The 26,996-nt window shown below is 39.6% G+C and overlaps 1 protein-coding gene across 2 annotated transcripts; it reads right to left on the bottom strand.

Moving 5' to 3' along the window:
- Positions 1 to 22,865, bottom strand: ASB13 (ankyrin repeat and SOCS box containing 13). 2 transcript variants are annotated; one of them, XM_063445462.1, is made up of 7 exons: positions 22,740 to 22,865; positions 7,996 to 8,183; positions 6,379 to 6,529; positions 5,422 to 5,556; positions 1,722 to 1,913; positions 972 to 1,143; positions 1 to 213 (listed from the first exon to the last, which is right to left on the bottom strand). In XM_063445462.1, exons 1-6 carry the CDS (start codon positions 22,804 to 22,806, stop codon positions 1,016 to 1,018), a joined length of 861 nt encoding a protein of 286 aa, XP_063301532.1. In that variant the 5' UTR covers positions 22,807 to 22,865; the 3' UTR covers positions 1 to 213; positions 972 to 1,015. The 2 variants fall into 2 exon arrangements, with proteins under 2 accessions (XP_063301532.1, XP_063301533.1); XM_063445463.1 differs by having other exon boundaries at positions 5,422 to 5,526.
- Positions 22,866 to 26,996: the final 4,131 nt, after the last annotated feature.

Raw genomic sequence — 26,996 nt, 5'->3', positions numbered from 1 at the left:
TGTAAATTGCCATAATACAGACAGTGACTCGAGTATAAGCCGAGTTGGGGTTTTTCAGCACAAAAAATGTGCTGAAAAACTCGGCTTATACTCGAGTATATACGGTAATTCTATTTCTGTATGAAGATACTTCAACCAACTCTTCCAGCTTGTTAGATCTGCAGGCCAATTTTACCATTTGTCACTGAATGTCTTCTTTTTAGCCTGTGAGGACTAAAGAGAAAGAGGAATAATAAATAATATCAGTACATTGAAGATACTGTATAGTTACATATATACTAAAATTGTAATTAAATTGATATGCCTAAACAGAAACCCACATACCAAGAGTCTCACATTACCCACCCAAATATCTTTACAAACTTTATTTTATTAATTACAAGACAGAGCAACAAAAAAAAACAGGAAAATAAAACTGTGAAACCAAGTGTAATTCTGTACTTAAAGGAACACTATAATAACCAGAACAACTACAGCTTAGTGTAGTTGTTCTGGTGTTTTATAGTCTTTCCTTGTCGGCTTTTTATTGTAAACAGTGTTTACATTGGTGCCTAGTAACACTTCTAGTGGCAGTCACTCAGGTGGCCACAAGGTGTGGTTCCTAATCCATTGCTGCACAGTGTGCAGTACTGGTGTTCTGTGTCCCCACACTCTGCATGGAGATGCTGAATGTTCCCCATTGATTACATGTATCTCTATGAGGAGATGTTGATTATTTTAGATTCACACAAATTACAATGGAGTATTCGCCTATACTCCTGCACAATAAATTAAAATTCAAAGTGCACCCTAAAGAGCAGCTAGCCATCATTTAAGATCAGATTCAAATTGCAGTGAGGATTTTAAGAAATACTCAAACTTTATTTTACACATTTTAAGTTAGAAAAATTAATTTATTGCAATCATACATTTTAAGGAACTGTAAGGAATTGTATAACAAAGTGCCATTTCCAGTTGCATAGTTAACATACCTTTTGTAAGACAAAATGTTGCATCTTGCTGCAATTTAATCAGTTTAATCATATGAAACATATCCTATGAGTCGTGGAGGGATATTCAATTTAGAGATTTTCTGCACTGGTCTTTGACCAAGAGCTTTTCTCAGACTGACTCTGCAGAGTTGGGACAAATTCCTTGGCATTTCTGTAATATAAGAACGTTTAGATATATTTCGAGGAGATACAAGTGATCACAGACCTGATTAACATATTAATCATGAAGACTCTGAAGGTTTGCAACTGTTCAATAGCTTCATTTATTACACTGTCAATTCAAACTATAAATTAACACATTACAAGTAAAGCAAAGTAGAAATAAATATCAGATAAATGATACCGCATGTTTTATATATGAAGTCAATATAATAAGTGCATGTCAAAATATGTTAGAAGAAGTTAATTATTTTGTGAATAAGTGTCTTGAGTCACTCATACAAAGGTTGTATACTTCAATAGGATAAACATATGCACCACAATCATAATCATTGGCCTGATAAACTATTGGGGAGGGGTGGGATTTATCAAGGCTAAAACAGGTGCTATTTTCAGTGCAAAATGTTAAATATGGAGTCATTTAATTGGTTTCCATGGTGTTTGCTCTTAATTTAGCTCTTTTGCTCCAGAATAGCACCTGTTTTATTGTCATGATTAATTCAGATGCACTAAACTTATTTTATAATAGTTAATCAAAGGTTCATAACCAGGCACATAAATAAAGCTTACTTTCATAGTACTCCAAACATTTTGCAGTAGGACTATTTGGCCAGGAGTAATCTGAAGGCGTTTTCCCCCTGTTGTCTCTGGCATATACATTTCCTCCAAAGTCAACAAGCATCTCAATTAGATCTTTATTTTTCACCTTTGCTGCATGGTGGAGTGCTGTTTCATGTAGCTTTGCTGCATTTACATTAGCTCCTAGGAAACACGACATGTTATATTTACATTCTAAATACATTCGTTCAGTTTTGTAAAACCAAAATGTAGAACACTTGCAAATGTATTCTTACCCTGATATGTCTGCTTTATACAAGTGGTACATTGAAATGTGAATATAATAAAATTAAAATAAGATGATTTAATTTTATTTTTTTGTTGCTAGAATGAAAGTACCTTATATACTCAAGTATAAGCCGACCCGAATATAAGCCGATTCCCCTAATTTTACCCCAAAAAACTGGGAAAACTAATTGACTCGAGTATAAGACTAGGGTGGGAAATGCAGCAGCTACTGGTAAATTTCTAAATAAAATTAGATCCTAAAAAAATTATATTAATTGAATATTTATTTACAGTGTGTGTATATAATGAATGCAGTGTGTGTGTATGAATGCAGTGTGTGCGTATGAATGCAGTGTGTGTGTATGAGTGCAGTGTGTGCGTGTATGTGTGCAGTGTGTGTATGAGTGCAGTGTGTGTGTATGAGTGCAGGGTGTGTGTATGAATGCAGTGTGTGTGTATGAATGCAGTGTGTGTGTATGAATGCAGTGTGTGTGTATGAGTGCAGTGTGTGTATATGAGTGCAGTGTGTGTATGAATGCAGTGTGTGAATGAATGCAGTGTGTGTGTGAGTGCAGTGTGTGTATATGAATGCAGTGTGTGTATATGAATAAGGTGTGAGTGTGTGTGATGCAGTGTGTGTTTGTGTGTGTGTTGGTGGGGGTGGGCATTTTGATTATTGTTATTTTATTAATTATTATTTTAATCATTTTTTTGTTCTATTATTATTTATTTTATTAATTATTATTTTAATTTTTTGTTATATTGTTATTTTTTTAAAATTATTATTATTTTTAATATTTTATTATTATATTTATTTTTTTCGTCCCCCCTCCCTGCTTGATACATGGCAGGGACGGGGGCTCTCCTTCCCTGGTGGTCCAGTGGCATTGGCAGTTCAGTGGGGGAGGAGGGGGCTGGCAGAGCTGTTACTTACCTCTCCTGCAGCTCCTGTCAGCTCCCACCTCCTCCGCGCCGGTCCGGTCAGCTCCCCTGTCAGCTCACACTGTAAGTCTCGCGAGAGCCGCACTATGACCCTGCGGCGCTCGCGAGACTTACACTGGGAGCTGACAGAGGTGCTGAACGGACCGGCGCAGAGGAGAAGGGAGCTGACAGGAGCTGCAGGAGAGGTAAGTAAACGCTCTGCAGCCCCCAAAGCCCCCAGTCTGTATTATGGCAATGTAAATTGCCATAATATAGACACTGACTCGAGTATAATAAATTATTTGACTAGTATGAAGAGCGTAAAAGATAGAAAGAACAGATATAGAGGATTTACTTAAGTATTTATTAGATCCTCTTAAATAATTATGTTTAATAAGTTATCTGTATAAGTCTCATTACGAAGTTCATATAATTTTTTTCTGTTGCTGTTTTTTGTATTGTATTTGTAACACTTTATAAAAAGAAATGTAAATAAAGAGAAATATATAAAAATAATTTATTTTTTAAAAAGTGAATATTTTAACACATTATTTTAAGGTGACAGTGGATTTTTGTTGGGAAACATCATTATGAAATTTAAAAAACAAATATTTTAATTAAATTTGTATTTTATCATCGCACATTCAAGTGACACTCCAAGTAGGACAACCAAATATGCTCCTTGAATAGATAATAACTCTGGGAGCAACTAGGCTCTGCATCACAACTTCCTACTCATTATTGTTGCAGAGGACAGAGGAGCTGAAGACTAGCCTGTACAGGAGTAATGAGAAGTGGAAACTGGAGGCAAAAAGGAACTGCACATAATCCAATGCATACCATCTCACTGGTAAAACACATTGAAGGAAATGCTATTGCGTAGGAAATAATATTTAGACATGACAAATCCTCCCTCAAATAAGGAGTTGGCACGTTATACCGCTTAGACAGAGTTTCAGTTATGTTTACAGATCACATGCAAGATTTAAAAATCTTTCCGCAAAAGATTTTGACCATGTTAATTTCTATCACATTCACAGTTGTGTCATAAAAACAAAACAAACCATGAACTATTTGTGTTGAGGTACAAGGAGTTATTTTAATGATCTTTCAGTATCTGTAATGTATTGCCTGGATGTTTAGTTATCTGTATATATACACACACCAGTGTATATATATATATATATATATATATATATATATATATATATATATATATATATATATACACATATATATACATATATATATATATATATATATATATATATATATATATAAAAATATATATATATAATCTGGAAAAACATATTTTGTATTTTTTTTTTTTCATAAAATGTCAATAAATAATATGATTTTAAGCTAGTTTGCAGCGTCTCTGCCTTTTTATTTTCCTGGCTTTTTAAAAAATATTTGTAATTTATTGAAAACTATATAATATGGGAGAGAGCACAGAAAGAAAAAAGGGTGGGAAATGCACACTGCCACACAGAAGACATCAATACATTCAAATTACAAGTCGTTGGTATGCCAGGTACAACAATATCAGCAGTATCTCACCCTGGGTACAAGGTCAATTGGTTCGCATGGGTGTCATGGTAGGAACTCATAGCAGCTATCGAAATGTCAATTATACCTAGATTACAATATATGTTTTGCACTCTTAAGTATCCTTTACAAAAATCATATTTCTAGAAGTGAATTTTGATGTGTCTAGGTTTATCTGGGCCAACAGGAGACCCAGAGTTTCAATGTGTACACTGCAAAATTTGGTCTCAATGGGGGACTGGGAATACCTTACTTTCATGATTATTTCCATGCGGCTGTAAACCTTCCCTCATTTTTTTACAGAAGGAAACCCTACACTGGGTTAAATTAGATAATAAGCTCATTAAACCGCATCTTGTCTCTAATCTCATTTGGCTGCACAGGAAGTATCGTCCCTCACTGGTAGCAGCAGCCACCCAGACAACCTTACTGTTCAGGATTTGGAAGAGCTCAGGTTTGATCTACAGAACACTTGTCCTGGTTGACCCCACATTAGTCTTTACTTTACCGCCTCCCTACATTAATCAAAAGGCCTGATGTGGCCCGCGCCCTCTCCACTTCTATCACCTTATGCAGAACAATGTTCTTTGCAAATTTATGGTCTTCCTGCAAAGTTATTGTTTACCCACGTCTGGCCGTCTGGATGTCACGGTGAGAACCGTGACAGCTACCAGGTAGGGGGGTGCCATGACCCTCACCCTGATTAATGTTGATTAATGTTTTTCTTTACCACAATACATCATGTCATCATATTTCGTAGAAAGTATGTTTAATGTTTTGTATGCTCATGGTATATTATTTTTAATTAAAATTATTATAAGTAGCACACATTATGTATACACTTTCTGTTTATAAATAACCAAGATGAAAAAATAAAAATTTTAGAGGGATGCCATAGTGTTCCTTTTAAATATTACCACCTATGAATTCATAATTAAAATTAGATTTTACTTACCTGCACTGAGTAAAGCTTTAGCACAGTCAAGATGTTCTCTAGCACAGGCCACATGTAAGGGGGTCCCAAAATGGCAATCATGAGCTTCAAGATTTGCACCCACGTCTATTAAAAACTTCACACACTCAGATTTACCTGAAAGAGTTTAGAATTACAATAAGTCTGTCTAACTAGCGCTACTTATATAGGTTCATTTTTAAATGCTTTCAATGATGATGTTTAAAATAGACTGGAAACTGGAAATAAAATATAATGTTATAGTAGAGATTATAACCTTCAGCATCACATAAATTACATAAAAAAAACATATAGAAAACGGAAAAAAAAAACATTAAAGGGACACTATAGTCATCAGAACAACTACAGCTTTTTGAATTTGTTCTGGTGAGTATAATCATTCCATTCAGGCTTTTTGCAGTAAACACTGTCTTTTTAGAGAAAATGCAGTATTTACATTACAGCCTAGGGATACCTCCACTGGCCACTCCTCATATGGCTGTTAGAGGTGCTTCCTGGGGCAATGATACACAGTGTACAGCTCTGACATTCAGTGTCTCCACCCTCTGCATCAAGACACAAAAATTTCCTCATAGAGATGCATTGATTCAATGCATCTCCATGAGGCGATGTTGATTGGCCAGAGCTCTGCCCCTGATCTGCCTCCTTGACAAGCTCAGTCAATCCTATGGGAAAGCATCGTGACTGGCTCAGAACACCACTTCTGATAATGTCAGCCCAACAGGCAGATCAGGGGCAGAGCTAGCAGCAGCAGACTGCTATATTTATAAGGGCACGGGGGGGCAGGGGGGCTAGATCATGGTTTTAACATTATAGGGTCAGGAATACATGTTTGTTTTCCTAACCCAATAGTGTTCCTTTAAATGCAAACATTCTTGTAAGAGGTTAAAGAACTCTGCTATCCATACTCTCAGTAGTTGACAATGACCTAATGCTCACCGCTCATACATGCTTCATGGAGTGGGGAGGCAGTAAAAAGTGGAGGATTCACTTTAGCGCCATTGTCTAAAAGGAGTTTTATGCATTGGAGACTGCCAGCAGCGGATGCATCACAGAGAGGTGTACTTCCATCAATATTCCGAGCATCAACCTGAATAAAAAATTGAAATTGATATGTATACTGAACCATTTTATTGGTTAGAGGGACCAAAAAAGATTTTGGTGAATTACTTAATTTATGACCAGAAAGACTTAGACCTACGTCTCCAATAAAACTCTCACAGCTTTAATGCTGGAAAAGCATTAAGGGAGATGTAGTCCACCACATCTAGAGTGCAGAAGTTGCCTACCCCTAACCTAGAATATTAATGCTACATAAACATGGTTATTCAATAAACTGTGAATTATATGAAATTGTAGGAGACTTCTAAGTAAATTTAGCATTGTAGGAAACGATAACAAAACTCTGGCCGTGCGTACTTTGCATATAGATTTTGACACTGGTTCCAGCTCCAATGACACCACTACCCGGCAACCTTTCCATATTCATTTTGGTGCAACTCGCTTCCACACTGATACCTTTGTCGACATTGCTAACCTACATCATGCTAGCATGTCATTATCCATGGTGTCATTCCAGCATAATTTCCGTTTGCTAGCACAGGAAGATATCACTTGCCAATGGGAAATATCTTGTAACTATATAAACCCCCTTCTCGATTGCTGCTATGCCCTGTTATGTTTTATGTGTCCAAGTGTGTGTGATTTACGGAGTACGTGTTCCTGATTTTTACTTTTGTATCATCCCGACTAAGTAATATCCAATATCCTGACTAAGGTTTTAATTCTTCACATGGTTGTCTCTCTGTACTCCTGACCCTGGCTTGTCAGACTATGTTTTTGCTTTTCAGGCATTGATTGCCTTCCTTTTACTATGGCTAACACTGGCCACCAGAAGTACAGATAATATGCTCTATTCTAGCTTCTTCTCTGCCTCATGTTTTTGTGTTAGTGTGTATGATTCAGAGCGTAATAGAGATGTGTAAAAGGACAGTATATGCCAAATAGAATAAAGAGCACATTAAAATGGCAGTATTAGTAAAAATATGTGTTCTATATAACTTTAAAACAAAACGTTAAACATTGAATATATGTTATATAGTTCTCCTCGGTGCTTTATAATATATAGGTAAACAGAAAACCTAACATTAAAATCTAAAGAATGCATTATAGAGGTTAATAAGGACCCAGTGAGAGATACAAAGATTGCATTTAATACACGGTATAAAACAAAATCCATTATCTATTTTGGAAGGTTGCAAAATTACCTTCTATTTTGTACTTGTACTTAGAAAGAGTTATTTACTAAAGTTAGAATTCAGAGTGAAGGCCAAAGTAGCTGAACTAAAAGCATAGCTGACATTGAGAATGTGTCCAGTTCAGCTATTTTTGCCTTAAATTTGAAATCCACTTTACATTCACCTTGAATTCTCACTATGTGAATAACCCTGATGGAGTTGGTTTTTTTTTATCTTCGAGTCAAGGTGTATAAAATCCACAATGTAAAGAGTAATGTAAAATATATAAATACAAAGCCAAAATAGACATAATACAAACCTGGGCTCCAGCAGCAAGAAGTAACTGAACACAGTGAGTATGCCCATTGAGGCAGGCTTCGTGTAAGGGTGTTATAGAGTCTACTGTGACCAGGTTCACACAGATCCCACTGTCAATCAACTCCTTCAGTTGTAATGCTTGTCCATTTCTTGAAGCATCGTGAACAGGTGTTCTGTCAGCCCAATTTCCTAATTGACGAAATAATAAAAAAATAACTTTTTTTTTAAAAAAAGAACACTGTACTGTGTTAGAAGACTTATTGTAACATAAGCCATTTGTCTCAATAATATTGAGAAATGATGTGTTAATAAATAATGTGTAAAATAAATCAGCTACTAAAGTTTATTCCAGCGCCATCAGTAGCTCCCTTGTGGCATACTGCTTCACCCCCTTTGATGTCATGAGGTCAAAGGACAATAAACCAGTTCAATGCTTCTCATTCAAAAGCATTGTGGACCTTATACATATGTGCAGTTCTTAATCTGATGCGACAAAGAAATAATTCTCATAGAGAATCATTGAACTCTATAATTCTTTATGAAAAGCTGAAACGGATGCACGCGGTGTTGGTGTTCATGGACAGCTCACCACTCACAAATTACTGCACTTCTAAGAGGCTCGTTCATGTGTGCTGATTTCAGGGTATGTTTGTGTATGAGAGGTGGGAAGTGTATTTTTTGGCTCTCTGGCATAGAGGGATTGGGGGCATGGCTAGAAGTCATTCTCCAGCTCTCATACAAGAAAGCTACAACAATTTGGTAAACTGGACAAAAGGGGGCATGTTTAGGGCACTAGAACACCTTCCAAAAAACAAACACGAGTCCTGCGCATCCAGTATAGGTGTGCACACCCAGGTGCTACCACAATTTATTTGAGGACAAAGTTAAAACAGCAAACGTTTCGAGCAGCAGCCCTTTCTCAATGCTAAACTGGGTGTGCACACCTATACTGGATGCGCAGGACTCGTGTCTGTTTTTTGGTTGTATATACACTGTTGGGACTGTATATACACTGTTGTGGAGTATCTGCAGGTCTAACTTGTTCTTTGTTTATATTTTGAATTTTGTAGGCATTTTTTGCCTCTACCTCACCCTATATATAGTAACATCTTGAAAAGATAAAGTCGTTATAGTGCCTACAGGTGTTGAAAATGTATGTTGATAGGCCTCTACAATAATTTACATATATCCAGGATATTTTAGTTTCCACTATACGCAAGAAATATTTTAGTATCATTGAAATGGCCAATTATAATTAATTTTTTTTGAAAGCATAAGTGAGGGCCTCATTTATAATGAGTACACTAAGTATTTATAGCATGATAAGATGGCAGGTTCAACACTGAACTTAGAAAACACTGTTACAATAAATTGTCTCCAGTTTAGAGATTAGTCTATTCTGTGGTGTGTGTGTGTATGTGTACCAGTGTTTGTGGATCTGTGTGTTTGTATCTGTGCATGTGTGTGAGTGTCACTGTATCTCTACATATCTGTCAATATGTTTTTCAGTGTGTATGTATGTGTCTCTTAGAGTGCACCTGTGTGTACTTATGTGTGCCTCTGTGAGGCAGTTCTTCTGTGTTTCTGTGTGTGGCAATGTGCATCTTTAAGTGTGTGGGGCAATGTATATGCATATGTCAATACCAGGCGTATGGCATTTTTTAAATAAATCTACTTGTCCATGGGACCAAAGTGGTAGCCCAATCTACTGGTCCAACAGGACAATCTACTTGTCCTGACACAAAATAATATTGTGACAATATGGCCTTGGCATCTCTACACTGAAGGTGTACCATTTTAGGCATGCTATTGTCCATGGGTTTCTTTTACCTAACCTGCACCACTAACTTCTCCATTAAATGTTAGGATTCAGCTTTGGGAGCGAATCCACTGGCAATGCAGGATATACTGCACGGTTATCTGGTTACTATAGCATATTCTATCTATGGCGTCCTCTGGCAATACTCTTATTAGTAACTACTCTGTAGATAAAAATGAATAGCAATACACAAGTAAGAGACAAATAAGCTTCTTCTTGGCAACTCAAAGAAGTCAGACAGTTTATTGTAGAAACATCCATCCAGCTTACGTATATCACTGCATACAGGAACTAGATCTCAAATAAACCCCCCCCCCCCGCACAAGTCCACCCTGACAACAAAAGGTCTTAATCTTATCATAAGCGGCCAGGTAGATATCTGAACCCACTGTTCTTCAGAGCAGTCTCTGATTACATTAACACAGCCTTTTGATGTAGTAGATAATATGCAATTACAAGTGTAGACTTGTTGGATCCAATAGTAGACACTTACAGTACAGAATTTAACTTAATTAAAGGAACACTATAGGGTCAGGAATACAAATCACTATTTAACCCCCTGGCCCATTCTTGCCCCCTTCAACCCCTTCCCGACCACGGATGTAAGCGGCCAGGTAGATATCTGAACCCACTGTTCTTCAGAGCAGTCTCTGATTACATTAACACCGCCCTTTGCTGTAGTAGATAATATGCAATTACAAGTGTAGACTTGCTGGCTCCAATAGTGGGCAGTCCCCCTTACACCTATAAGAATTTTTTTTTATTTTTTTTTTATATATTATATATAAAATCTATTATAAAATAATTAAAGCATTTTATAATAAATTATACATATATAATGCATATATATGATTGCATTATAAGTGTACTTTGAGATATATACACCTATATCTCAAAATACACTTATAATGTAATCATATATATGCATTATATATGTATAATATATTATAAAATGATTTAATTATTTTATAATATATTTTACATATATAGGCAATAAAAGTGTGTGTGTGTGTGTGTGTGTGTGTGTGTGTGTGTGTGTGTGTGTGTGTGTGTGTGTATGTATATATATATATATATATATATATATAAAAAAAAAAACATAATATATATATGCACTCATTCACGGTGAGTTCCATTCTTTATTGAAAAAAGTTAAAACGCGTGGATCGACGTTTCAGTTCCCGATCGGAACTTTCCTCAGGATCATAGACAAACACATAGCATGAAAATTATACATTTATAGCCAAATAATTGAAAGAAAATTAACTCACCACCTGGATCGTGTAATCGGCGCAGTGTTCCCCTGTGTGTAGTGCGCATGTGTGGGACGTGCTGTGTCAGCGTGACGTGATGACGTGTATCGTGTTGCCGGGATCACTGTCAAAACAAACCAATCGCCAAAGGAACCCGTATACAAAGAATACATTTAACTATAACTATTAACTACATAATTATTTGATTTTATTAATTATAATTTGAGGGACCGGCCTGACAACCCAGGCAGACAGTGTAGATAATTATTTTTTTTTTTTGCATCTTTTTAAACAAAAACTGCACTTTTACTGGTGATATCATCGTTGTGGTAAGTTTTACTGTTTTGAAAACAGAAATTTTTACTTATTGTAAATTCTTTTTTTCTTAATATGGTGGCAGTAACTTCTGGGTTTTGCTCCTCCATGTGGACAAGACATCTTAACAAGTAATTTAAGATCAAAAGACCCTCCCCCTTGCCCTTTAAAATGCGGTACCGCAAAACCTACCCAGGACGTAACAAGAAAAAGAAACACAGACCAAATATATACTGCAAAAAATCTTTAACAAAGAGGGAGGGAAGCAGTACTGCTACCATATTAAGAAAAAAAGAATTAACGGTAAGTACAAATTTCTGTTTTTTCTGTCATATGGAGGCAGTAACTTCTGGGATATAGCAAGATCCCCATCTGGGCGGGACTTAGGCCACCACAGCTTGTAACACCTTACGCCCAAAGGCTGCTTCAGAGGCAGAGAATATGTCTAGCTGATAGTGCTTGTTAAAAGACGACCAGCATGCTGCTTTGCAGATGACCTCTGGAGATGCAAGTGCTTTTTCTGCCCATGAGGTAGCCATTGCTCGGGTAGAATGGGCCTTAAGTGTAGCTGGAGACTGAAGACCTGCCATAGAATACGCCAATTCTATAGCTTGAATGAGCCAACGGGACAAGGTACAGCGGGACTACATTCCCCTTGAGGTGCCCCTGAAAATTAATAAATAGATGATCCGAAATTCTGAATTCTTTCGTTCTGGCTAGATTTACAAACAAAGCTCTTCTGAAGTCTAATTTCTGCCATTTGAGCTCTTGAGGAGATGAAGCCTCGCTATAAAACGAAGGTAAAAACATTGGCTGATTAATATTCTTTGAAGATAATACTTTAGGTAGAAAAGACGGTCTTGGATAAAGAACAACCTTGTCTTTGTGAAAAATTGTGAATTCATCCGAGGAGGATAGAGCATGAAGTTCTCCCACTCTTTTAGCCGATGTGATGGCTACCAGAAATAAAACGTTAAGAGACAAAATCTTTAATAGAACTTCCTACAAAGGTTCAAAGGGATGAACACTAAGAGCTTGTTGGACCAGGGCTAAATCCCAAGTTGGAAACACCGATCGCCTAGGCAGTCATTTGAGGGTGATGGACCTGAAAAATCTTCTGATGAAAACATTGGAGGCCAAATCCTTAATTAGAAAAAAACTTAAGGCTGATATATGAACTTTGAGCGTGGAGACTCCCAGACCAGCTGCAAAACCATCTTGTAAAAAAATGGAGAATGTTATCTATGGATGGATGTAAAATCCGGCACTGGTGTTCTTTACACCAGTGAAGAAACTTAGACAAAATCCTAAAGTATATCTTAGACGTAGATTTTCTAGAAATGTGGAGTAAGACCGCTATTCTGTCTTGTAAACTTTGGTTTAGAAGGATTAGCCTTGCAGCAGCCAAGCCATCAACCTGAATATTTCTAGAACTTTCAAGGGCAGGTCCCTGTTCACAATGAGGAAGTTTGATCTCGGAAGTTCCCAATGATTGATGGCCATCTTCTTTACAGCCAAAAACCAGACTCTGTTTGGCCAATATGGTATTATTGCCAATACTCTCACTCTGTCTGTTCATATCTTGAGAAGGACCTTTGGGATTAAAGGCAGAGGTGGAAACACGTAAGCCAGACGGAAGTTCCACTCTATTGATAAAGCGTCTATCCAATTGGGTTGATCTGTTCTGAATAGGGAGGCGAAATTGTAAACCTTTTTGTTTGAAGCTCTTGCCATCAAGTTTACTTCCGGAACTCCGAATCTTTCTGTCAGGATTCTGAAAATTTCCGGGTTCAAAGACCATTCTTTTTGATCCCACTTCCCTCTGCTTAGATCGTCGGCTATTATATTGTCGCTGCCTCTTATGTGAACTGCCGAGATGTCTTCCAGATTTCTTTGTGACCACTCCATAATTTCTGCACAAAGACTGTAAAGCTTCTTTACTTTGGTTCCTCCTTGGCGATTGATATATGAGACTACTGTATGATTGTCTGATTGGATCTTCACAGCTCTTTGTAGTAACAAAGGCCTGAGGTGATGTAGAGCGTAAAGAACTGCTAATAATTCTCTGAAGTTTGCGGATTCCTTCGCCTCCCTGAATGACCATCTTCCTTGGAACATGGTGGAGCCCCAACCTGTCCTTGAAGCGTCTGTAGTGACTATTATCCAGTCTTTTGGGCGAAAAGACAATCCTCCTGAAAGGCACTCTGAGGTTTTCCACCAAGTAGGCTGAGTCTTTTACTTGAGGGGATAGCAAGACATTTTTGTCTAAATCTTCCTCCTTTTTTGACCAGGTAGTCAGGATGTTCCATTGTAAGGGTCTGACCTCTGATCTTGCCCATTTGACTGCTGGAAAGGTGGCAGTTAGAAGGCCCAAAACACCCATGGCCTGTCTGAAGGAACAACTTTCCATCCTTTGGAGATTGGAAATTGCTTCTCGGATTTTCCTCCTTTTTCGTTTGGGAAGATAAATTGACATGGAGACTGAATTGATCTTGAATCCGAGAAACTATTTCTCTTGTTGGAATGAGAACTGACTTCTTTAGGTTTAAGATCCCGCCATGGTTTTGAAGAACTCTTATCGTGACCTGCAGGTCCTTGCGCAGCTGTTCTTCTGTATGTGCCATGAGAAGCCAGTCGTCCAAATAAGGGATAATCGATATTCCCAATTCCCTCAAATGAGCTGTCAGAGGAGTCAGGATCTTTGTAAATATCCCTGGGGCGGATGACAGACCAAACGGCAGAGCCCTGAACTGGAAATGAACGGTGGATCTTTCTTTATTTATCGCAAATCTTAGAAATTTTCTTGAAGAGGTAGCAATCGGAACATGCAGATAAGCATCCTTCAAGTCTATTTTTACCATAAAGTTACCTCTTTGTAAGAGAGGACAAATAGAAGCGATTGACTCCATACGAAATCTTTAAAAAGGGATAAACCGGTTTATGTTCTTTAAATCCAGAATGGGACGAAAGGAGTGGTCTGGTTTTGGAACCAGAAATAATCTTGAATAGACTCCCCGAAATGTTTGTATTACTGGTACTCTTTCTATCACCCTTTTTTGCAACAGAAGCATGGTTTGAAAATACAGAGCTTGTGATCTCTTTGAAGACTGGTAGGTTGATACCAGAAACTTTGCTCTTGGTTTCTCCGTAAATATAATCTTGTGTCCCTATTGGAAAAAAACGTTGGAGCCTTCCTCCCACACTTCTGGCGTCAGAAACGTCTCTCTTTATCTCTGAAGGTTCTTTTAACTTCACCTCTTTGTTCGAATCTCCGATTTTTATCCCTTCTTTGAAAGAAATGCGTTCTCTCTTGATAAGATCTCCTATTTTTATACTGGTAATTCCTGTAACCTGATCTCCAGGAGAACTTCTTATCCTGAGGAAGCGCCTTTTTGGTTTCTGACATTTTCCTAATAATTTCTTCTAAAGGAGACCCAAATAATTTAGTATTTTCTATGGGAAGCTCAAAAGGACCGATTTGGAAGCTTAATCCGCCGTCTAAGACCGTAACCATAAAGCTCGTCTTGCTACCGAAGACAATCCCATAATTCTGGACGCCAATTTAAGAACTTCTACCGACATATCCAAAAGGTATTCGTTTGCCAAGTGCATGTTCTAAAACATGTGGCTAAGTTCTTTAACCTGGTCAGATGATAAAATATCTTGTACCGTATTTAGCCAAATGCCATTTGCTCTGGCAACCGCTGCTCCTGCCAGTAAAGCCCTGCATTGAAAACCGGCCGTCTGGTAAGCTCGCCTACAAGAGGTTTCGGCTCTTTTATCCATTGGATTCTTTAAAGCTGAAGTTTTCCCTATAGGGATAGTGGTCTTTTTAGCAATCTGCGCCACCTAAACATCTACTTTTGGGAGATCTTCCCAGATAACTTTGCCAGCCAGTCTGAAGATATCCTTAAAGTGTCTGGAAATAAAGGCACGTTTTTCAGGGTTTCTCCATTCCCTGAATATAAGATCAACCAGGCTTTGTTGAACAGAAAATACTTTTTTAGGATTCTCAGATCCTTGCGGTAGGATTGTTAGGCTAACTTCCTTTATGAATTTTCGGATTTCATCCGAAGGAAACCCCACTGGTTCACTTGATGAGGATCCTGACTCATCTGAATCTATTGAGGAAATATATTCCCCGGATGATGTTTCTGATGTAGATGATGATCTTCTTCTTTTCTTGATCCTTTGATGTCCTTGCTGTATAGGGGATTCCACCTTTTTAGACTCTTTAATAGTCTCCAAGGTCTGGGCCAGATTTTCTTGGAACCAGGTTAGGAAAGATTGCATCTCTTTTTGCTTATCTCTTTCCAAAGAATTTGCAGTACACTGACTGCACACCTTCTTCCTTGATCCGTCTGGAAGAGGAGTTGCACATTCACTGCAAATTAGATGTTTAGATTTTACCGTAGCCTTTCTAGGCATGGAGGTAGACAGTTTTTCCTTGTCCATCTCAGGATAAGCTGGGCTAGACATATCTGTGGAGAAATATATAAACGGAGGCTTAGATTGATTGAAAGTTCCTATAAATTTTCCAGAGAATATTTTAAAGTAAAGATTTCTTTTAATCTTACCTCAAAATACCTCTGAGCCGTGTGGGGGGCAGGTGACACGGCGTACCTCTTCTGACCTGCATCCATGCTGTCAGTGGGTACCTGCACAACTCTTTTATTCGACAGAAATTCAAATTTCCGCGTTTTTTTTGGTATATACCTTTAAGCTTCCGGTTTGCGCATGTGTTTTCGCGCACCCGGAAGATTAGGTGGAACGCATCACCAATATATACAAAACACAACGAGGGAACCGGCTGGTAGCCTAAATAGAGATAAATACAAAAGGAATATAGTGTAATAAAGTTTTACAAAAATGACATTGCGCAATATGAAATGCACTCACAGGATCTTGGACAGTTTCAGGCATATATGGTGCCTCCCCTGATGGTATGGGGGGCTGGGGGAGTTCCCCTGGACACTTCCCTGGATATTTCCACCAAAAAGCAGGACTCCGGGTGAAGGTATGAAAAAGCGGCTTTAATTCTCAATAAAAATATATAAAATAAATACAAGATAGAGGTCCTACGCGTTTCGTCCCTTCTATAAAGTATGGGACTTCCCCAGGGACCAACAATTTTAAAAATTACAATTAATGCAGTACAAAAAAGCAGCCTAACCACCCTCCACCCACAAGTCCTTTAAATAGGGCTAATCCCTAAAGTTAATTAGTCACATGTGCCTCTCTGTCCTTCCTCATTGGTCCTGTGTAGATGAATATCATCTGTTGGAAATCACATTCTCCAATATTCACAGCTGATCTTCATTGTTGTTTTGCGGTTGATTTCGGCGTTTTCGTGCATTCCGGAAACCGGAAGTGCTATGCGTTCCAACTGAGTTCACAAACCCGGAAGTTCTGTATAACCGGAAGTAGCTTGCATTCCACCTTCGTTTTTTTGCGTTCCACCTATATTAGAGGAAATCTAGCCACAAAAAATACACATAAACGGTCTGTAATTTGACCCAAATAGTATATCACCATATAATATATACATTTATTAACCTTAAATCATCTGTACAGTGTTCAGTGTTACAATAAATTTTCCCATTATATTTATACCAATAATTAGTGAAGTGTATCTAATCTGGACTAATTTCTTATCTCATAATTTTATGATATTCATTTATATATTTACCATTATTTCTAATATCCTATTTTTGTGATATTATTTACATATCTAATAATACCTCTAATATGTGATTTATCATTTTATTTTCTCCTTCTTCTGATCAAAAAAAGATATTTTTTAATTGTTTTGTGTTTATTATTGATAAACCTAATTTATTCTATGGCAATCAGTGCTTGATTTTAATCCCATCCCTCTTTCATATATTCTATGGTGACTATAACTAATAGTGATATGTTTCTATAAAAAACACACTAGATCCACTTCCACGTTTAAACCACCAGGCTCCAGTGTTTGTAGCCTGTGGATGCAGTAGGTCTCTCTCTGGGATAACGCCTATACAGATAATGCCTATACATTTCAAACCCGTGAAAGAAAATTGGGAACAGTGATTACAGTGTACTGGGATAGAATATGTGGCCAAGTTCTTTTTTATATTATTTATATGCTCCAAAAGTCGCACTTTTAGGGGCCTCTTGGTTCTGCCCACATATTGCCTGCCGCACGGACACTGCAGTAGATAAACTACATAGTCCGTGCGGCAACCAATTTCTGTCTTTATCTGGAATACCTCCCCAGTAATGAAACTAGAAAAAAACTATCTTTTGGAGATTTACAGTCCGGCAGGCTTTACAAACTCCACACCCTCTAGAGAAACCATTGGCAACTGGTTTCTGACTATCTTCATGATTTTTTATTGCATAGCTGGGTGCCAGAGTGTTCTTAAAATTCTGATTTTTCTTAAAAATAAGTTTGGGCTGTTCCGGTAAGAAAGTATTAAGTATAGGATCCTGTTGGAGAATCGACCAGTGTTTCTGCAAACTCCTCCTAATCCCAGCATGGTCCGTGCAATACTGTGTTCTAAAGGCACATTATCCTCATAGGGTTTGGCACGAGGTCTGTCCATTAGATAATTTCCTCTATCGGTTTGCAAAGCTAGTCGGATTTCTTTGTCAATGGTGTTTTTCTTATAACCTCTCTCTACCAATTTGTTCTTAATATGGTTAGATTGTGTTATACAATCTTGAACTTGCGAGCAGTTCCTTCTCACCCTAGCGAATTGTCCCTTGGCTATCCCTCTAAGCCAGGCGTGCGTTCCACCGCTGTGCACCTGCTCAGAAACGAGCTCCGCCTCCAGGAAGCCTTTTGCCGGAACCATTCTCGGCATAAGAAAACTAACCTCCATTTGCTCCGTAACAATTAGGGAGCATGGGTCTCTCAGCATACCGCCCGGGCAGCTCTCGGACCGGTTCCCCCAGACAGACAGCCCGTGTGTCTCACCCTGTGGATGTCCTGTCTTTCCCTATCGGGACAAGAAAGGAAACTGGGGTAGGTTTTGCGGTACGGCATTTTATAGGGCAAGGGGGAGGGTCTTTTGATCTTAAATTACTTGTTAAGATGTCTTGTCCACAGGGAGGAGCAAAATCCAGAAGTTACTGCCACCATATGACAGAAAAAAACTCATATTTGTATTCAGTGAAGTCTCCCGAGTATAACAATACCCCCTATGTACAGGTTTTCCAGTATTTTTGAAAGTTACAGGGTGAAATATAAGGCTTGCCGATTTCATTTTTTTCATTGAAATTTGTTAAATTGTTTATGTTGCCTTTGAGACGGGATGGTAGCCCAGGAATAAGAATAACCCCCATGATGGCATACCATTTGAAAAAGTAGACAACCCAAGGTATTGCAAATAGGTTATGTCCATTTTTTTTTAGTAGTCACTTGCCAAAGTAAGCATTCATATTCTTTTTTTTGCATTTTTCACACACAAACAAATATAAATGCTAACTTTGGCCAGTGTTTGTGACTAAGTGGCTACTACAAAAGACTGGACATACCCCAACTGAATACCCAGGGTTGTCTACTTTTTCAAATAGTATGTCATGGTAGGGTTAATTTTCATTTCTGGGCTGCCATACCATCTCAAAGGCAACATAGCCAATCTGGCAAATAGCAATTTACAAAAATTGAAATTGGCAAATCTTATGTTTGACCCTGTAACTTTTCAAATTACCATAAAACCTATACTTGAGGGGTACTGTTGTACTTGTGAGACATTACTCTACATATAGAATATATATATTATATATATATATATACACATACATACATACACACACATATATATATTATATATATATTATATATACATACACACACACATACATACATATACATATATAGTATGTTACTTCTGTGTTACAAGTGTTGTTACTCCTGTGTCTGTCTCCCTCCAAGTCAACGGTGCTACCATCAGCTCCACCACGCAGGCTCGCTGCCTAGGTGTTCTCTTTGACTCCAACCTCTCCTTCAAGCCTCATGTTCAATCTATCGCCAAATCCTGTAATTTCCATCTCAAAAACATTGCGCGCATCCGCCCCTACTTAACGCCAGATGCGACTAAGGTGTTGGTCCATTCCATTGTCCTTTCTCGCCTTGACTACTGTAATCCGCTTCTCAGTGGTCTTACGTGCTCCCAACTTGCGCCTTTACAATCCATAACGAATGCGGCGGCGAGGCTCATCTTCCTGTCCGCCTGCACCTCCCATGCCTCACCCTTCTGTCAGTCCCTACATTGGCTTCCTATAAAATATAGAGCTCAATTTAAAATTCTGGTTCTTGCTTTCAAATCTCTACATAATGCTGCTCCCACCTATCTATCCTCCCTTATACACAAGTATGTCCCATCTAGGCCCTTACGATCTGCTGAAGACTTACGTCTATCTTCTGTCCGTACTGCCACCTCTGATGCTCGCCTTCAAGATTTCTCAAGGGCTGCACCGTTCCTGTGGAACTCGCTTCCCTCCTCCGTTAGATGCTCACCCAGTCTCCACTCCTTCAAAGCGTATCAATTCAACTGTTAATAGCTCCCAACTTATTCCTCTTCTGCAACTGTCACTAGTCTAATACTATCCTTACCTTTTTGTGTAATTTTACCCCACTCCCTCTAGCATGTAAGCTCATTGAGCAGGGCCCTCAACCCCTCTGTTCCTGTGTGTCCAACTTGTCTGGTTACAACTACATGTCTGTTCGTCCACCCATTGTAAAGCACTGCGGAATTTGACGGCGCTCTATAAATATCATAATAATAATAATAATATTATATACACACATACACACGTTTTTATTTCCTATATATGTATAATATGGTATAAAATAATTAATGCATTTTATAATATATTATACAAATATAATGCATATATATGATTACATTATAAGTGTATTTTGAGATATATGTGTATATATCTCAAAGTACACTTATATTGCAATCCTATATATGCATTATATATGTATAATATATTATAAAAAAGTAATTATTTTATAGTATATTATACATATCTAACATATGTATATATGATTATTATTATTTTTTTTACACTTTTAGGTGTAAAATGGTTGAAAAGAGTCAAAATACCCCAAGTTTAATACCTTAGGTTGTCTTCTTTTAAAAATATATACATGTGAAGTGTTATTCAGGGATTCCTGACAGATATCAGTGTTACAAGGTAACTTTTGTTAATTTAAAAAAAAAAAAAAAAATGGTTTGTAAATAGCAAAGTGCTACTTGTACTTATAGACTTATAACTTGCAAAAAAAAAATAAGCTAAGAACATGTTAAAGGACCACTATAGTGCCAGGAAAACGAGTTTGCCCCCACCCTCAGGGTCCCACTCCAGCTGGGCTGAAGTGGGAGGAAGGGGTTAAAAACTTACCTTTCTCCAGCGCCGGGCTCCCCCGGCGCTGGGGACTCTCCTCCTCCTTCGGTCGTCATCGGCTGAATGCGCGGCAAGAGCCGCGCGCGCATTCAGCCAGACCATAGGAAAGCATTCTCAATACTTTCCTATGGACGCTGGCGTCTTCTCACTGTGAAAATCACAGTGAGAAGCGCGGAAGCGCCTCTAGCGGCTGTCAATGTGACAGCCACTAGAGGCTGGATTAACCCTAATGTAAACATAGCAGTTTCTCTGAAACTGCTATGTTTACAGATGCAGGGTTAATCCTAGATGGACCTGGCACCCAGACCACTTCATTGAGCTGAAGGTCTGGGTGCCTATAGTGGTCCTTTAACATTGGGTATTTTTAAACACAGGACAAAATTTTGAAACTATTTAGCATGGGTGTTTTTTGGCCGTTGTAGATGTGTAACAGATTTTGGTGGTCAAAGTTAGAAAAGTGTTTTAGAACGGCCGGATTTAACGTATAAAGGAAAAGAGCACAAGACAGGATAAAGTCAAGACGCAGAAATCACGGAAACAATGAACAAGCCACGATTTAGGAATGGAGAATACAGAATAGTAGAGATCGGATAGTCAGAAGGGAAGCCATGGTCAAAAACACTACAATCAATACCAGATTCTCAGATAACCACAATGGAAACCAGGACAGGGCACAGAGAAATGGACAAAACAGGTTTAAATAGTCTAAGGCACTCCCTGATTGGCTGCAGGGAAGCATGTGTTTGTGGGCTTGTGTGTGTAGCACACCCACAGATCAATCATGATATGGCACTTTAAGGGTTAACTAAAAAACCCTTAAATCTAACAAAACTGCAGCCGCCGGTGTCTCTAATGTTTACAGGTCCGGCCGCTGTAAGAGGAGGAGGAGCCATCACCAGGGGTGAGTGATGGGCGACATTTCCATAACCACGTGGGAATGCCGCTGGACCAAGACGTGCCCGCCGTTCCAGAAGGCTCCCGGGCATGAGCAGACAAGACGTGCGTCACATCGATGCCGCCACAACGATGCGCGCCCATCAGAATTGATGATTTCAGCCAATCCAATGTTTTCCCATAGAAAAAGCATTGAATTGGCTGAAATCGTCAAGGAGGTGGGGCGGTTGTCGGGGCCAAACAATGGCTCATCAGACCCATGAGAGTTACTACAAAGAGGGTCATATGGATGGGAAAGAAAAAGGGACTTTCCTTCCTGAATAGAGACCTTTGAGAGGTATGAATCTGGATGCCCATCAGGGTTGCAGGAAGACAAAGGATAAGAATATTATGGCAGAAGAAGGAGGGGAGACAGGAGAATATTATGGTAGGAGGGGGAGGGGAGAAAGGGATATTTTGGAGGGAGGGAAATATTATGGAAGGATGGGGAGGGACACAGGAGAATATTATGGCAGAAGGAGGAGGGGAGACAGATGAATATTATGGGAGGAGGAGAATACATAGTATGGTAAAAGCAGGGGAATATTATGGGAGGAGGAGAAGGGGAGACAGGGGGATATAATGGTAGAAGGATGAGAGGAGAATAATTATGGTAGGAGGGGGAGGGGAGAAAGGGATATATTATGGAGAGAGGAGAATATTATGGAAGGATGAGGAGGGACACATGAGAATATTATGGGGGGGAGGAGAATACATAGTATGGTAAAAGTAGGGGAATATTATGGTAGGAGGAGGGAGTAGAGGAGGTGGGTATAATATAATATCCCTTTGTTAATGCCATATCTGTCAGTAATACAGCTTGTGATCGGTGCTGTAGGGAAGTATGAATTGCAGACTGAGTGCAGTTTCCACCTAGAGACAGACACAGACAGACAGTGTATTTCGTTGTCTGTGTAAACACTGTCTGACACACTGAGCGCTGGGATAAAACATCCTGCTATCCGACATGACCTGAAATACCAACAGGCTGATAGAAAACCGCTGCACTATTCTCTCATCCCTTACCGATATCGCCAATTATTGGGCCCCTGAGAGCCGCCGGGGCGGTGACAGAAGCTGCGCTGATTTCCATGACAACAGGGCTCAAGGCGGAAGTATTTACGAGGTCTGCGATTGACACATGACGTCAGAAACTCACGTGACTGTTGAGGACTGGTTTTACTTACCTTCCAGGACCTTGCTGTGGCGGAGTTGCAGGAGTGCTAGCACGCATGTGGATCCAGCTGATTCCCCTACCCGGAAGTGACGAAGGTAGAGGATTTTCACGAGGTAGGGCAGTGCGCCTGCGGGTTGTGTGAGGCTGAGCCAGGTCCTGGCAGGGGAATAATCTGCTCAGTCTATCCAACCCTGAAAAAATATATACCGTATCAGTCTGCCTCTCCTTCTACAGAGTAGGGAATCCTTTTATCCCCTTATAGTCATTAAACAGTGATTACACGTTTTCTATACAACGGATAATGTTTAGTCCCACGGATTACTAATATGTGATAAATATTCCTGGGGAAATTAAAGGGTTTATAAATGCACATTATAAAGTAAGAATATGTGAACAGAGGGAATGTTTTATGAGCATGTGGAGATTAGAAAATTAGGGAAAAGGGAACAGACAAATGTGTTTTTTTATTTTATTTATTTTTTTAAACAGTACTTGAGCAGTGAGACTGCAGGATGATTGACCTATACACCAAATCTGCTTTATTAAAGGGGCAATACTCTGCCCAAACGCAACAAAAAATAATACTGTTTAACATATATGCCCCAATATAAATGCATGCATGTAAGAAGTCTTTGCAAGGCAGGTGCTCTGAGCAATTGATGTCTCTCAAGTTTAGCTTCACTGAGCTAACCAAACCAGGAAGTAACATTACTTCCTGTAACAATCCTCTAAATACATGCAGGCATAGTCTTAGAAGCCATCTAGGAGGCGGTCTACCATCCTTTTGTAATGTAGCCAGAGTGTTCGTCATCACGAACGGCATGACTCGAAACTGGTACAAGCCAAACGGAGTGATGAAGGCAGACTTAGGGATGACTTTTTTAGCTAGGGGGATCTGCCAATACTCCTTACAGAGATCAATCGTAGTGAAGTACTGACCCCTAGCAATCCTATCCAACAACTCATTTATCCGAGGCATAGGGTATGCATCTGATACAGTCTTGTCCTTATAACCTCCGGTAGTCCACACAGAAGCAGATGGTACTGTCCCGCTTCGGTACTAGAACTACTAAGGTGGCCCAGGGGCTGTAGGACATTCAATGATCCCCAGTTGGAGCATCTCCTGGATCTCCTTATGCATGTTCTCCTTTACTGACTCAGGGATTCGGTAAGGGGGTTTGCGAAGTGGTAACTGATTTGGGGTCTCCACGCGGTGAGTTGCCAGGGGTGTGTATCCCGGTACATTAGAGAAGGTGGCCCCTTTTTCCTCTAGCAACTGTTGTACCTGGACACGCTCCTGGGAATTCAACCGCTCTCCCAACTTGACCTCATCTAAGGTGTCTGACTCCTGTCCACTAGGAGGTCAGGTAGGGGAAGATTTTCAAAGTATTTGGAGGCAAGGGAGCAGATCGACAACAATTTTTCTGCTCATGGTAGGGTTTCAGCATGTTCACATGGAGCATGCATCACCCTCCTGCTCCAGAGGAAGGCCCGATCATATAGGTGGTATCGAATTTATGCTCTACCACCCGGTATGGTACCTGCCAGGTGGCCTGCAGCTTATCATTGCAGCCAGGTTTAAAAACTCGAACTTTCTGTCCTACCCGAAAGCTGCGGTCCCTGGCTCCCCGATCACACCATATGTGAAAGCGGCTCTGTGCCACGGATCTCCAGCACATATGGAACTATACAGGGAGTGCAGAATTATTAGGCAAATGAGTATTTTGACCACATCATCCTCTTTATGCATGTTGTCTTACTCCAAGCTGTATAGGCTCGAAAGCCTACTACCAATTAAGCATATTAGGTGATGTGCATCTCTGTAATGAGAAGGGGTGTGGTCTAATGACATCAACACCCTATATCAGGTGTGCATAATTATTAGGCAACTTCCTTTCCTTTGGCAAAATGGGTCAAAAGAAGGACTTGACAGGCTCAGAAAAGTCAAAAATAGTGAGATATCTTGCAGAGGGATGCAGCATTCTTAAAATTGCAAAGCTTCTGAAGCGTGATCATCGAACAATCAAGCGTTTCATTCAAAATAGTCAACAGGGTCGCAAGAAGCGTGTGGAGAAACCAAGGCGCAAAATAACTGCCCATGAACTGAGAAAAGTCAAGCGTGCAGCTGCCAAGATGCCACTTGCCACCAGTTTGGCCATATTTCAGAGCTGCAACATCACTGGAGTGCCCAAAAGCACAAGGTGTGCAATACTCAGAGACATGGCCAAGGTAAGAAAGGCTGAAAGACGACCACCACTGAACAAGACACACAAGCTGAAACGTCAAGACTGGGCCAAGAAATATCTCAAGACTGATTTTTCTAAGGTTTTATGGACTGATGAAATGAGAGTGAGTCTTGATGGGCCAGATGGATGGATTGGTAAAGGGCAGAGAGCTCCAGTCCGACTCAGACGCCAGCAAGGTGGAGGTGGAGTACTGGTTTGGGCTGGTATCATCAAAGATGAGCTTGTGGGGCCTTTTCGGGTTGAGGATGGAGTCAAGCTCAACTCCCAGTCCTACTGCCAGTTTCTGGAAGACACCTTCTTCAAGCAGTGGTACAGGAAGAAGTCTGCATCCTTCAAGAAAAACATGATTTTCATGCAGGACAATGCTCCATCACACGCGTCCAAGTACTCCACAGCGTGGCTGGCAAGAAAGGGTATAAAAGAAGAAAATCTAATGACATGGCCTCCTTGTTCACCTGATCTGAACCCCATTGAGAACCTGTGGTCCATCATCAAATGTGAGATTTACAAGGAGGGAAAACAGTACACCTCTATGAACAGTGTCTGGGAGGCTGTGGTTTCTGCTGCACGCAATGTTGATGGTGAACAGATCAAAACACTGACAGAATCCATGGATGGCAGGCTTTTGAGTGTCCTTGCAAAGAAAGGTGGCTATATTGGTCACTGATTTGTTTTTGTTATGTTTTTGAATGTCAGAAATGTATATTTGTGAATGTTGAGATGTTATATTGGTTTCACTGGTAAAAATAAATAATTGAAATGGGTATATATTTGTTTTTTGTTAAGTTGCCTAATAATTATGCACAGTAATAGTCACCTGCACACACAGATATCCCCCTAAAATAGCTATAACTAAAAACAAACTAAAAACTACTTCCAAAAATATTCAGCTTTGATATTAATGAGTTTTTTGGGTTCATTGAGAACATGGTTGTTGTTCAATAATAAAATTAATCCTCAAAAATACAACTTGCCTAATAATTCTGCACTCCCTGTAGGAGTCCCGTCCTGGCTAACATCCCCATGCCAGTGTTCCCTTATTAGGTCTAAGGGCCCCCTCACACGCCTCCCAAGTAGCAGCTCTAATGGAGAGAACCCTGTTGATTCCTGGGGCACCACTTGGTAACAGGAGGTGCAGCAAGAATCTCTCCCAGTCTTGCCCAAAATAGTTCCAGGAAGAAAAAGGTATCGGACGGTCAACTTTCGTGAGCTCCTGTGCAGAGATAAACAAAAGCTCCACCTGGCTCTAAGGGAGCGAATGCTCGCCCCAGTCAGTAGTGTCTTTTCCTCAAAGAGTGCTCTCCTGGCTTGTCTGGGAGGGAAACAGGCAATGGTATAGTTTCCCAGGGGACCGCAAGGTGAATTATCCAAATACCGTTCCATGCATTCGACGACCAGGTATCGCTGCCTGCATTCAGGAGACAAAATGGCTGCCATTTAATAAATCATGTGTGTTTGGTTATACAAATGGTGGCCACCTAGAGAGATCACTTGAGTTTATTGACTTGTTTGAAGTTTATGAGCCAGGTCATGGTCGGTGTTTTGTAGTATAAAAGGAAAATTAACCTTACATTCAGGAAACGAACAAGAAGGTACAGGCAACCGAACGAGCAGAGGACCAAGTCTGCTACGCTCATAGACAAGCTCACTGACACACATACTCACTACAAACAAGCTCGCTGACACATGCCCATTACAGACAAGCTCACTGACACACACATGCTCACTACAGACAAGGTCTCTCACTAGCAGGCACATAAACACACAAGCTTACTCTTAGTCATGTGTTGCTTAGTAAGCCTACTTGGCACTGATACACACATGCTTACTAATAAGCTAACTGACACACATGCTCACTAC

Source organism: Pelobates fuscus, chromosome 3 (genome assembly GCF_036172605.1).
Source record: "Pelobates fuscus isolate aPelFus1 chromosome 3, aPelFus1.pri, whole genome shotgun sequence".
In the NCBI taxonomy this organism is placed as follows: domain Eukaryota; kingdom Metazoa; phylum Chordata; class Amphibia; order Anura; family Pelobatidae; genus Pelobates; species Pelobates fuscus.
This window is presented reverse-complemented; position numbering and strand designations above follow the sequence as displayed.